Below are 13,300 nucleotides of genomic sequence, written 5' to 3' on the forward strand. Positions count from 1 at the left end.
GAAAATATTCTGTCATTTATGAGAAAATAATGACTTTTAAAACACTTGACTGCAATCACAGCAGGAGGCCTCATGACTTTTGAGTCCTGACTCTCCATAGAAAACTACTGTTCGGGTGGATTGTCTAGGAGCTCAGGGGCATAAATACGATTCTTATATAACAGGCTGGGGAGAGAACAACTTTGATGTTAGCCTCAGATATGTGATTCAAAGGGTAGCAGACATCTCCCTCATTCATTCATTATTTAAAGCAGTGCTTATTACACATTTCCTCTGTGAATGTAATGCCTCTATGTAATTTACAGGTAAAATCTGCTCCCGAGACTCTATTTATATACTATCAGAAGAGGTGCCAGAGAGTTGGTGGGTTTGTAACTGCAGATGGGTTTCTGGGAACATTCGAGGCCTCCAGATCTCCTTTATGATTCCTGTTTAATATGTGGTTGTGTTATATCTGACTCCTTTTTCCTGCTGGAAACATATTAATGATCTAGTTATCTGTAAGTAGATCCCCTTTGTTTATTCAGTTGGACTTAATAGTGCCCACTCTGCCCACTGAGTAAAGGGGTAAGATAGCATGTGGTGAGGAGCTTCAGTTTCGCTTCTCTGGTAGTTTCACTTTTGTACTGTGGTGGGCATCATTGATTATAGAACAACTATTTTTCCAACTGACTTGACTATTTTTTTCATCTAGGACCATGAGGTGCTGCCATTTTGCTTACTCTGGCTGTGGATGGGTATCCTTGCAGTGGAGGGAATAGTGGGCTGGGAAAGATGTCCATTACTGTCTGCTCTGAGGGACTTCCTGTTTCACCAACTCCTTGTTGTCCCCCATAAGAATCATCATTTCAATATTCAAATGAGGAAAAGGGACTATTTGAGGGACTAGGAGATGACTGTCTTTTCTAAAAACTGTGATTTCCGCCATTGCTTCTGATGAAGGCGGGGAGAAGACGTGGAACTTTTGTGACAAACTCTAGAGGATGGTTGTCACTCGAACTAGACATCCCCTTTTTAGCTTCCATTTTGGTTATTGAAAAATACCAGAGTGAGTTAAATTGGATGGAATCTCAAATCAGATTCCTTTTGGGGATAGATGTTGCCAGAATGGCCCTATATGGGGTACTGGACAGGCAGTTCAGGTGGGGAATCTGTACCACTTATTTTTTCCCGTTAAAAACCTATATTCCTGCAATTTATATGGGTTTTCTTCTCCCTTTCTCCATCCCCTTTGTATCTGGTATTTCTTTCCTCGATTCTTCCTTCTTTCCCAGGTGTGTTTGATAACTGCTCCCACACTGTCAGTGACAAGGGCTGGGCCCTAGGGATCCGCTCAGGGAAGGACATGGGAAGGCGAGACGCTCGCTTCTTCTTCTCCCTTCGAACCGACCGTGTGAAGAAAGCCACCATTGTGAGTGGCCACAGCCGATACCAACCAGGCACATGGACACATGTGGCAGCCACTTATGATGGACAGCGTATGGCTCTGTATGTGGATGGCACTCGGGTGGCCAGTAGTCTAGAGCAGTCTGGTCCCCTGAACAGCCCCTTCATGGCGTCTTGCCGCTCTTTGCTTCTGGGGGGGGATAGCTCTGAGAATGGCCACTATTTTCGTGGGCACCTGGGCACACTGGCCTTGTGGTCGACTGCCCTTCCACAAAGCCACCTCCAACACAGTCCTCAGCATCCAACTGGAGTGGGAGAATTGACCACCCTGATCCTGACAGCAAACTTTGAGCCCTTGGAAGCACAGTGGACCCCCTTTAGAGATGGGGAGTACCCACGGCGAGAGGTTCTGCAGGGCTTTGAGCCCCAGCCTGAAATTCTGTCACCTTTGCAGCCCCCACTCTGTGGGCGGACAGCTTGTGACAATGTGGAGCTGATCTCCCACTACAATGGACATCAGCCCCTCCAGGGAGAGAAGGTGATCCGCTACCAAGTGGTGAACATCTGTGATGATGAGGGCCTGAACCCCACCGTGAGTGAGGAGCAGATTGGCCGGCAGCACAAGGCACTGAACCATGCTTTTAGCCGCTACAATATCAGTTGGCAGCTGAGCGTCCACCATGTCCACAACTCCACCCTGCGCCACCGGGTTGTGCTTGTGAACTGTGAGCCCAGCAAGATTGGTAATGACCACTGTGACCCTGAGTGTGAGCACCCACTCACGGGCTATGATGGGGGCGACTGCCGCCTGCATGGCCGGTGCTACTCCTGGAACCGCAGGGACGGGCTCTGCCACGTGGAGTGCAACAACATGCTGAACGACTTTGACGATGGGGACTGCTGCGACCCCGAGGTGGCCGATGTGCACAAGACCTGCTTCGACCCTGACTCACCCAAGAGGTAAGGGGCTGGGGCTTGGGGTGTCCTGCTTGTAGGATGCATTTCTTGCATCATTTTATGTTTTTTGTTTCTGGAGAGAAAAGAGGGTTCACACAGCCCACAAATAAAATGTTCATGCATCCCACCAGACGTTATTGAGCTTTTGTGAAGTACTAGGTGTTAGGTAATTAGGGACACAGGGATGGTGAAGACAAGGGACAGCCCTCACACAATGTGTTTTCTGTGGAGCAGACAACGTGTATGTGGTGTGAAGTTCACCTGAAGATGTGTATGCCAGGTGTTTGAGGCACAGGAAAGTCAAACAGCTTAGTCTGTCAGAGGAAGCCAGGGGCTTCAGAGAGCAGATGAGCTAAACATGAGCAGAAACCAATCAGCACCAATTATACATGAGTGTTCTTCCCATAGTCACAGGTTCCCCACAAAGTAACGCAAATCCATGAAGAGGCCTCATGTGTGTGTAGCCTCTGGTGCAGTTTGGGCAGTTCAGTGGCTTCAGGAACACAAGAGCTTCTACAACTAATTCGATGTCTCCTTAAGGCAACCACAGTCTTCCTTTTCACCCCGTTAGATTCCATTCTGTGCACAGCATCCAGAAAGATCCTTTGTTAAAGGTAAATCGGAACCTGTTCCTCCCTTTCTCACTTTCTCTCTCCCCACTTAGAATAGAATCCACGTCCCCCACCTGGCTCACCCACTGTGCTGCAAGCTGATCCCTGCCTACTGCCTCAGTTTCTTCCTGCAACCACTCTCACACCCTCACTGCAGAGCCATGCTGCCTTTCTCCTGTTCCAATGAAGCAGATCAGGCTTGTTCTTGCCCTAGGGCTCTGTAATAACTGTTTCATTTTCTTGGAAAACTCATTGCCTTGATCTTCTCTTGATGGGCTTTCTCTTGTCATTTCCATATTGACTGAAATGTCACCTCCTGAAGAGGCCTTTCCTGATTTCCCCTAATTTAAGTAAGCTACTCAATCACTATTTTGTCAACTAGCTTAAATTTTCTGTTTAACACTCATCCTTTCTAATGTTTTTCTTGTACATTAATTTGTCTTTCTCCTGCCTGAAATATCATTCCATAAGATCAGGGCCCTTGTTAACCATTACATACCTAGTGGCTTGAACAGCCCCGACATATAGTTATTTATCTCATGTTTATTTTAATGAATTAATGGATCTGATGTGTCTTCTGTCATGAGAGAGAAGCCAGTAAGAGAATTTTCATTATGGTCCATGCAGGGGTTGGGAGTGTTAGAGGGAGGTAAGAAAGGAGAGAGGTGGGTGGTAAACTTGTTATTTTGTGTGTGTGGGCAAAGCTTCTTCATCACATAACTGGTACCTTTGTATGAATTATAAAAAGGATCACATCTGAGGTAGGGTGTAGTGTTGGCGGGAGGTGGGAAGTCTGGATCTCAGCTCCCACCCAATACCTGGATGGGTGCCTTTGTGTTTCTTGGCCACAATTTGTATAGTAATTCATGGTATCCCTGTGTGTGGGCAGTCATTTAACACTAATTAATAGGTCGGCTTGTAGTTCAGGCATATGATGTCAAAGACTAAGTGTAAAATTTGGATTCAGGACACAGTTGAATTTTGGAGTCCTGGCTACTTAACTAGCTAGATAAACTGGGCAAGTCACTTTCTAAAATTCAGATGTCCTTTCTGTCAGAAGAGAGTCATTGCAGTAATACTTTGCATTACTCATATCTGGGGTTTGTGTGTGCGTGTGCGTGTGTGTGTGTGTGTGTGTGTGTGTGTGTGTGAATCAGATGAAATAAGGGCTAGAAAAGTGCTTGGGGACTGAAGTTCTCAATGTAAAAAAATTGTCCTAAACTAACATTAGTTATCATTGTCATTATTAGATCCGACAGATGGGAAGCCTTTGTTTATATAATAGTAATAAGGGGAATTGATCACATTCCCAGAAATATTCACACAAGGAAGATTCTGTTTGGGTTTGGTTTTTAGATTTTGATAACCTTAAGCAGAAGCTAAACCTCACTAACAGCAGTGGTTGCCAACTCTCTGGGGAGACAGGGAGATCCCAATGGTTCTTATTTTTCTCCTCAGTGATTATAACAACTCACTGCCATGATGGAGAGAGCGATCACTCCAGGTACCTAGGTGTCATTCTTCTTAGAGTGGCCCTTTATGTCTCTAAATACCTACAGCTTCTACCCTTAACTAGGTGTTTATAATTTATTCCTTTTACTGCTGCAGAATTGCCATGGCAACTCACTCCTTTCTACCACTGGATTCAGATGTGTTTCAAACTTCATTACCCCAACATGCAACGTTCACTTTGTAGAATAAAAGTGAACTATTTATGTTTTTTTTAATAATTAAAAATGTTTACATCAAAGTCATAAATGCTCATGGTTACAAATATCAAACTGGGCCAAAAGAAATCAGGAAGAATGGTAGTCCCCAGTCTAACTTTTCCTATCCTTGTCCACCCTCTTGCCTTGCCTCCCATATTTGATTATTTTACCTGTCTCTTTTGGCAATTATTGCCATATCTTCAAACATTATATTACTTAATTAATTGATTTTAAACACTATGCATTGTCTTGCTCTTGTGATAAAGAGAATTTAACTTTTATGTTGTCTCCCTCTTCTCAAGCTCCATCTTTCCAATATAGTTATTTGACTATTTTAGTTAATTTATTTTAGTTAAATCAGCTATATATATTTACATCATGCCTATGTTTTTTTTTTTTCCTGCAGAACAAATTATAATTCTATTATTGTATTTCCTTTCTGGTGTAGCTTCCTCCCATCCCTTACCCTACTCTTTGAGTCTCTATTTTTTCCCCCTCCCTCCTTTCCTTATCCTTCCATTATTTTTAATATCCTCAGTTGTTTTTATCTTATCAGCTAATTTGTGGAATGTCTCTCTCTTTCTTTTTTTTTTTCATTCTCTGGAGAGCTTCCTTCTACTCCATTCTATTTTTCTCTCCTCTTCCAACCTCTTGTTTTTTTCCCCCAGAAAGAATGACCATGCTCATGCATGTGTGTGTGTGTGTGGGGGGGGGGTTGGCAGAGGCAGGGGGAGAGGGAGAGAATCTTAAGCAAGCTCCATGCTTAGCAGGAGCCTGATGTGGAGCTTGATCTCACAACCCTGAGATGATGACCTCAGCTGAAATCAAGAGTCAACACTTAACTGACTAAGCCACCCAGGCACCTCTCCTCTTCCAATTTTGATCAGTTACCTAGGTCTGCTGCACAGTTGTCCTCCCAGAAATTCTTACTGCTTTTTGGATTGGAGCTACTGTGTCCCAAACTGCATGATTCTCTGTTTTTTTGTTTTGTTTTGTTTTGTTTTGTTTTTATTGCCTTACCTTACTGGACATTTAATTTACAATCTTATTTTACTGGAAGATATCCTTAAGTAACTTTATAAGAATGTGGTAGGTAACTTTTTCTGAAAAACATTTCTTGAAATGTTTTTGTTTTGCCTTTACACAAAGTTGATAATTTGTTGGGGTGTAAAATTTTGGGTGGGAAAACATTGTCTCTTAGATTTTTATTAGTTGCCTCTAGCTTCTCTCTCTCTCTCTCTCTCTTTTAAGATTTTATTTATTTATTCATGAGAGACACAGAGGGAGAGAGAGGCAGAGACACAGGCAGAGGGAGAAGCAGGCTCCATGCAGGGAGCCTGATGTGGGACTCGATCCCGGGACTCCAGCCAGGATCATGCCCTGGGCCAAAGGCAGACCCTGAACCGCTGAGCCACCCAGGGATCCCCTAGCTTCTCTTTTGATAATTGTGTATCTGATTTTTTGAAGTTTGTTTATGATTTATGAATGAGAGACACACAGAGAGAGGCAGAGACATAGGCAGAGGGAGAAGTAGGCTCCCTGCAGGGAGCCCAGTGTGGGACTCTATCCCAGAACCCTGGGATCATGACCTGAGCCAAAGGCAGATGCTCAACCACTGAGCCATCCAGGAGCCCCCAGTTGTGTGTCTTTTTGGAGGTGAAAGTTTTGTTTCCATTTAAAGGTTGTTTAGAGGGACGCCTGGGTGGCTCAGCTGATGAGCATCTGCCTTTGGCTCAGGTTGTGATCCCGGGGTGCTAGGATGGAATCCCACGTCGGGCTTCCTGCATGGAGCCTGCTTCTCCTTCTGCCTGTGTCTCTGCCTCTCTATCTCTCTCTCTGTCTCTTATGAATAAATAAATAAAAATCTTATTATTTTTTTAATAATAAATTTATTTTTTATTGGTGTTCAATTTACCAACATACAGAATAACACCCAGTGCTCATCCGGTCAAGTGCCCCCCTCAGTGCCCGTCACCCATTCACCCTCACCCCCCGCCCTCCTCCCCTTCCAACACCCCTAGTTCATTTCCCAGAGTTAGAAGTCTTTATGTTCTGTCTCCCTTTCTGATATTTCCCACACATTTCTTCTCCCTTCCCTTATATTCCCTTTCACTATTATTTATATTCCCCAAATGAATGAGAACATACAATGTTTGTCCTTCTCCGATTGACTTACTTCACTCAGCATAATACCCTCCAGTTCTATCCACGTTGAAGCAAATGGTGGGTATTTGTCGTTTCTAATGGCTGAGTAATATTCCATTGTAAAAAAATTAAAAGTTGTTTCGAATCTTAACCTTGTTACTTTAGAGATTTTATGATAATTTTTTTTTAAGGTTGGCATTTTATTTTTCTTTTGTTGAGCACTCAGTGGTCTTTTTTATTTGGATGCTCATGCCCTTATCTCTGGCAAATTGTCTTAAATTATTACTTTGATACTTCTTTGTTCAGTTTTCTCTGTCCTATTTTTTTCCTCTTGAAGCTCCTGAGGATAGATCTCCTGAACTTATTCTTTTCTCTCTCATATGTTGTATCTCTTCTTTCTTTCTCTTTCTCTCTCTTTTCCTTCCTTCCTTCCTTCCTTCCGAGATTTCTTTGAGTTTATCTTCTACTGAATTTTTAATTTTAGCAATCATATTTTTAAGACCTACTTATTTTTTGACTTTCTATATTAATCTATTTTTATTTTAAGGATGAAAAAATTTTTAGGCTAAAAATAAGATATATTCTGATTTTTCCCACTGCGCACTATACCTGACCCATCTGTAGTCAACTTTTATTTCTTCTCTTTCCCCTCCTTAGTTTTTATCTGTCTTTCATGCTGGTAGATTTCCTCAAATATCTAGCACTTGTTCACAATAGGAAATAAACTTGTGGATCTCTACTTATCATGATCTAAAAAAGGATAATTAACTGAATATCTTATTTTGGAGGAAGAAATCTGCATGGTGGAGAGGAGAACTTTTCTGTTTCCCAACTCCTTTATATTTATTTCAATTATAGACTTTCCCCCCTCTCTGTCCTCTGCCTATATTCCTTATGCTGAATATTTATAATTAAAAATATTGAATGTTTTTCATAACTCTTATTGGCAAGAATCATATTTTGAAAAACAGGTATTTATTAAGGTCCTGATGTGCCAGAAACAGTGAGCAAAGCAGAGGGACAAATATAAAGAATATATAAAGAGTAGGTGCTAACAACTTTGTGGAGGTTTTTAGTAATTCAGAGTTTCCTGGATTTATTTTATCAAAATTAAATACAAGCCAAGGCACTAAAAGGAGAATATGGAATGCAGACTGCTTTTCTGTGCTATGGCTTGGGTTGTTTGAAAGGGGTTTGGATTCATAGAGACATAGATCTCTGGATTTCTGTAAGAATCTGACTTGGTTGAGTTAATGGTTGTCTTGGAACTAAATTATTTGTATGTGGTGTCCCAATATTCAATTAAATCACAGAATCAAACTTATAATTCCATCATACTGTGACTCTGAAGGAATTCAACTTTAGTGAATGCTATGCCAGACATTTTTGAGCAAACAGAATGTGCCAGGGACAGAGTCCACTCAGGAGCTTACAGGTCAGTGAAGGATGGGTAGGAAGTGAGGACACGTCTGCACATAGACTACAAACATGCAAGTACAATGATTGGCATGTAAGTAATCCATCTCATTTTTCCAATCCCACTCAACATTCTCCCTTTTCCCACTTTCAGCAAGAAATCTAGCCCAAAGAAGTTCCTCTCCCAAAGGCTCTGAGAGGAGCAGAGACCCTGAGGAATCCAGCATCAAACATCTGTAACACAGATGGGCCTATCAAATGGAGAGTATTTATCAGACTTGGGCTGGTCAGAAGGAGATATGAATTATAGATACATTATCCAGCCTGTTGAACAGAATTATCAAGATAGAGGAACTTGGCTCATGGGTAGGGAAGGATATGTGGCCAGATGTCTCTTTGTACATAGCAGCCACCCTGGAACAGCATCTACAAGAGCTGAGAGAAGTAAGGGGGTTGAGTCCACCTAATAAAATCATAATGTTGACCCCTCTCCATGGTGTATCCTAGGAAGCCACACCAAGGGATTCTCTATACCTTAATGGAAACTCAAGCTTCCCTGACCATTACAGGCTTCAGCTTCTTTTTGGTCATGATTTGTTTCTGTTATTTTTCTCTCTAAGATTATATCTCAGAGATGAAAGGCTATTCTTACTGAAACTACTTTCTATCCCTTGTTATTTCTCTCCTTTTCACATCATCATTAAAGCTTAGTATCCAATCAGATTTGGAACAGTGTGCTTACCTCTCCATTTTGGATTCTATGTGTTAGATCTCATAATATCATTATCATGGGGAGAAACATCACCAAATAAAAACAAATGGCTGAGCACATTTTAAGGATGCAGTCAGTCACCTAGTTTCAGACCATGCTGTGAAGCAGATAACGGGATGCTGTACATTTGTTTTCTGAAGCCTGTGGTAGGCTAAGGTCTCTGTGTGTTGGTGACTCACTGTCTCCTCTCTGCCTCATTCCCTGATTTTGGTATTGGGGAGTTTGAGGGCAGAAGGACTCCTGTACATGGCAGTGCTAGGACATGGCCCACTTCACTCTATAAGGATCTTCAGGAGGGTAGACTGGAAGGTCCCCTATAGGGACATGGCTGAGAGTGGTGTCTGCAGGTACACTACAGCGTTTGTATCCAGGGGCAGGGGGCCGGATGCATGTGCCATCAAAGAGAACAGGTGGAGAAATCAGTGCTGCACAGACTTGGATGCTCAGGATTAGCTGTGCTTTGCTCACCCACACTCTTGGCTGTTGAGCCAAAAGAATGGTTGGGCTGGACCCCTGCAGTGGTGGATCTGTTAAACATCAGCCAGGCTTTGTTATAGGTTCCTTTTGAAGTTGGGATTCAAAGTTCCCTAGAGAAAAAAAGCCATACACACACAAGGAAAATAAGCGTGAAGAATAGAAGAGGGTAGAGAGAAAACAAATAGGGGAGAAACTTTAAAATCAAACAAGGAAACCTCTCAATCTCTTCTCTTCAAAATGTACATGCAGTGTAAATTCTCACGAGAAAAGTCTCACCTTCTACTCATTTTCTCATTTCACCCAGCAAAAGAGAATAGGAGGAAAGATATAAAACACTTCAGGTAAGCTTAAAAAGTTTGGGTACACATAGAAATATCTTGTTTGTTTTCTTGTAATCCAGTTTCTCTCTAGTCCCAGTAGGTACCCTTTTATAGAGTAAATGAAGTCTATAATTTTTCTGTTCACCTGGCTCAGTAAACTTTTCTCTCCAGGTAAGTGGGAAGAGGTTGTTTTTCTCCTTTTTGTGGTTATTTCCTAGCCAAATAGACAGACTTGGGAAAGAGCCATGTGGTATGTCTGGGTTAAATATATTTCGTCATAGAGAATTTTTAGGAGAGACCCTCATCTCCAGCTACATTCAGTTGTTTAAGATACTTGGGTATTTTCCTAGGAGTTGGGGTGCCGGCCCTGGTACCCTGGTCGGAAGCCAGTCTGTCCCAGATGATTTTACATAGGGATCCCTTCCTAGAATTTAAGCCTAGGAATTTCAAAGATGGCTGCACACTTACAAATGTTTTCTTTTCTTTTTTCTCTGGGAACCCTGTTTGGATGTCATTTTAGTGACTAGAAGAAAGTCAAATATTGTTGGTGGGTCTTCCTCCTAGTCCAGAGAAGTAGGTTGGAGAGAGGATGGAGCATATGAGCACTGGAGGGGTCTTCTGAGGCTGTGTTTCATTAGTATTGTCCCCTGGAGGAAGCTGCTGACTCATTAATCCCTTGAACACTAATGCATCTCTCACTTCTCACCAGGACTTCTGTCTACAGCCAGGGGTCTGACTCTATCACAAAGCTTGATGCTTGAGCGATTGCTACTTATCCTTCAAGTCTCAGTTGATGTTACTTCCTCCTTCTTGAGACCATTCCTTCATCCTCAAATAACAATTAGCTGTCTCCTTTGTATCACTTCTCATTCCCCCTACTGCCACCACTCTGCTCTGGCCCCCTGGTCTCTGACTTGTATTATTACAGTAGCCTTCTAACTGGTCTCACCCCTTTTGCTCATGCCTCCCTATTCCCAGTCTGTTTTTAACATAGCAACCAGAGTAATCCTATTAGTATAGCTCAGATCAAGTCATTCCTCTGCCTAGAATTCTCAAGCAGCTTCCCCAGCTCATTCAGAGTCAAAGCCAGTTGTAGTACTGTAACCTGCAGTACCCTATCTGATCTGGCACCAGTTATTTCTGTGGCTTCATCTCCTACCATGCTTCCCTTGTTTACTCTGTTCCAGCCACACTGGCCTTCTCATTGTCTCTGGGCTTGACTCCTACCACATGAGCTGTTCAGTGGCATTTCACTCTGTTAGAATCTACTTCCTCTATATTTCTACATGGTTGGTTTTCCCATTTTCTCCAGTCTTTTTTCAAAGTCACCTTCTAGGCAAAGCCATCCCTGGTGATGTCATCTAAAATTTCACACACTCCTCTGACTCTTCATGGTTTCTTTCCTGTTTTCTCTTTTTAGAATTTATCACTAACATATATATATATATATATGTATAATATATATAATATACATATATACATATATTATGCATATATATAATTTTGATTAACATCCATCTTTTCCACTTCTCTAAATTCCATTATGTTTGGGTTACTAATATACCCTAGCACATAGAATAGCAAAAGGACTAGACTAAGAAGTGTTCAATAAAATAATTGTTGAATAAAAGAATGTTGTCACCTTAGGATAGTGCTTGACAAACTATGGCCTGTGGGCCACATTAGCCTATCACCTGTTTTTGTAAATGAAATTTTGTTGGAATGCAGCCCAACTACTTATTTACTATTGTTTATGGCTGCTTTCATGTGGCAGAGTTGTGTAGTTACAACAGATAATATGGCCTACAAAATAAAAAATATTTACTATTGCCCTTTATAAAAAAGTTTGTCAACCTTTGCCCAAGTACATACTTACCATGCTGTATTGTAATTAATTATCCATTGTTGTCTGTCTCTTGCACAAGACTTTAGGCTCTTTGTTCATAGTTCTTGTAACATAGAAAGTACTCAGTTCATATTTTTAAAATGAATTAGCATGTATATAAATGAAAAATCAATGACATGGGGAAAATGACAGTGTTGGGCAAGAGTTTGGGTACAGCACAGTATGCTACTCCATATTAAAAAAAGAAGGGTAGCCAGAATACACACTTTAGTAATCCCTCCTACTGGTCTCATTACTGTGATAGAATTGCCATATACAGAAGTAAGTAAAAATAACTAAAGATACCCATGAAAGTGTGAAAATGTTAGCTGAGGAAGGAAAAGGCTGTAAGCCATTTTATTCATTATCTCATTACTTGAGTAGCAGAGCTCCCAGATGGCTCTGAGAGTATGAAACATGGAGTAAATCTTGACAATCAGAGAAGCAGTCAACTACAATAGTCAGGAAGTAGGATGAATTCTTATTAGCTGGGAGACAGTGATTGAGGGAAAGAACAGACTCCTCACAAGGGATACAGCAGTTGCCCTCTATTTATAGCTTTGTTTTCTGTGGTTTCAGTTATCTGTGGTTAACTGTGGTCTAGAAGCAGACAATCCTCCTTCTGACATATGGTCAGAAGGTCAGTAATAACCAAATGTCTTATCACAAAGGCTGTGATGTTCACTTTACTTCTCATCATGTAGGCATTTTTTCATCTCACATCATCACAAGAAGGGAGGGTAAAATACAATAAGATATTTTTCGAGAGATAGAGATCACATTCACATAGCTTTTATTACATATGTTGTCCTCATTGTTCTATTTAATTATTAGTTATTAATCTCTTACTGTGTCTAATTTGTAGATTATACTTTCTTGGAGATATGTATGTATGGGACAAAGCATAATATGCCTAGGGTTTGGTATTGTCCCATGGTTTCAGGCATCTACTGGGGTTCTTGGAATGTGTCCTCTTCTAATAAGGGGGGGGGGGACCCTGTTCAGGCCCTCTAATCAGATAAAGCCTGCTTGAAATGATGTCACAGATTAGCCAAGATTCTTGCCATACATTTTAGTTGGGCTTTTGTGGTTGTAAAGAACAGAGGCTCACTCAAGTAAACTAAACTAAACTAAACGAAACGAAACGAAACAAAACAAAACAAAACAAAACAAAACAAAAAACAAAAGATTTGTTATACAGTGGCATTCAGGCTAGAAGTGGAGTTTGGAGGCTGCTAGGGATGAGGCAGGTTCAGGTACTCAGGCAAAAGCTGCAAGCATCTCTGTATCTTAGAGCATTTGCATATTTGTTACCAGTCTGCTAAATTTTAATAAGAATTCTGTGCCCTTATAGCATTAGTTTACTACTAAACTCAGCTTGCTGTAGCTTCTCCTTCATCTTATTAATTCTTTAGATCCATATCCCATTGCTAATGGTCTCAGTTTTTTTGCAGTACTTTGGTTCAAATTCTAGAAACAACCAGTGTGAATTGGCCCAACTAGTCTTTGCATGTGAGGCCAGAAGTCATAGGTTTCTGGCCAGCCTTGAGTTCAAGCAATTGTGGACAGCAGAGAAGCCTCCTCAGGGTTCTAAGCAGCAGACCTCTCCCAGCTGGTGCCAA

General features: G+C 41.5%; 1 protein-coding gene across 1 annotated transcript in view; it reads left to right on the plus strand.

Moving 5' to 3' along the window:
- Nucleotides 1-13,300, plus strand: part of PAPPA2 (pappalysin 2) — a 272,846-nt gene that overhangs the window by 35,326 nt on the left and 224,220 nt on the right. Inside the window, exon 3 of the mRNA XM_055319554.1 lies at nt 1,275-2,346. Within this exon, the coding sequence (XP_055175529.1) occupies nt 1,275-2,346 (1,072 nt within the window). The remainder of the gene's footprint in view (nt 1-1,274; nt 2,347-13,300) is intronic.

The sequence above is a fragment of the Nyctereutes procyonoides genome, unplaced genomic scaffold, assembly GCF_905146905.1.
Source record: "Nyctereutes procyonoides isolate TBG_1078 unplaced genomic scaffold, NYPRO_anot_genome, whole genome shotgun sequence".
In the NCBI taxonomy this organism is placed as follows: Eukaryota; Metazoa; Chordata; class Mammalia; order Carnivora; family Canidae; genus Nyctereutes; species Nyctereutes procyonoides.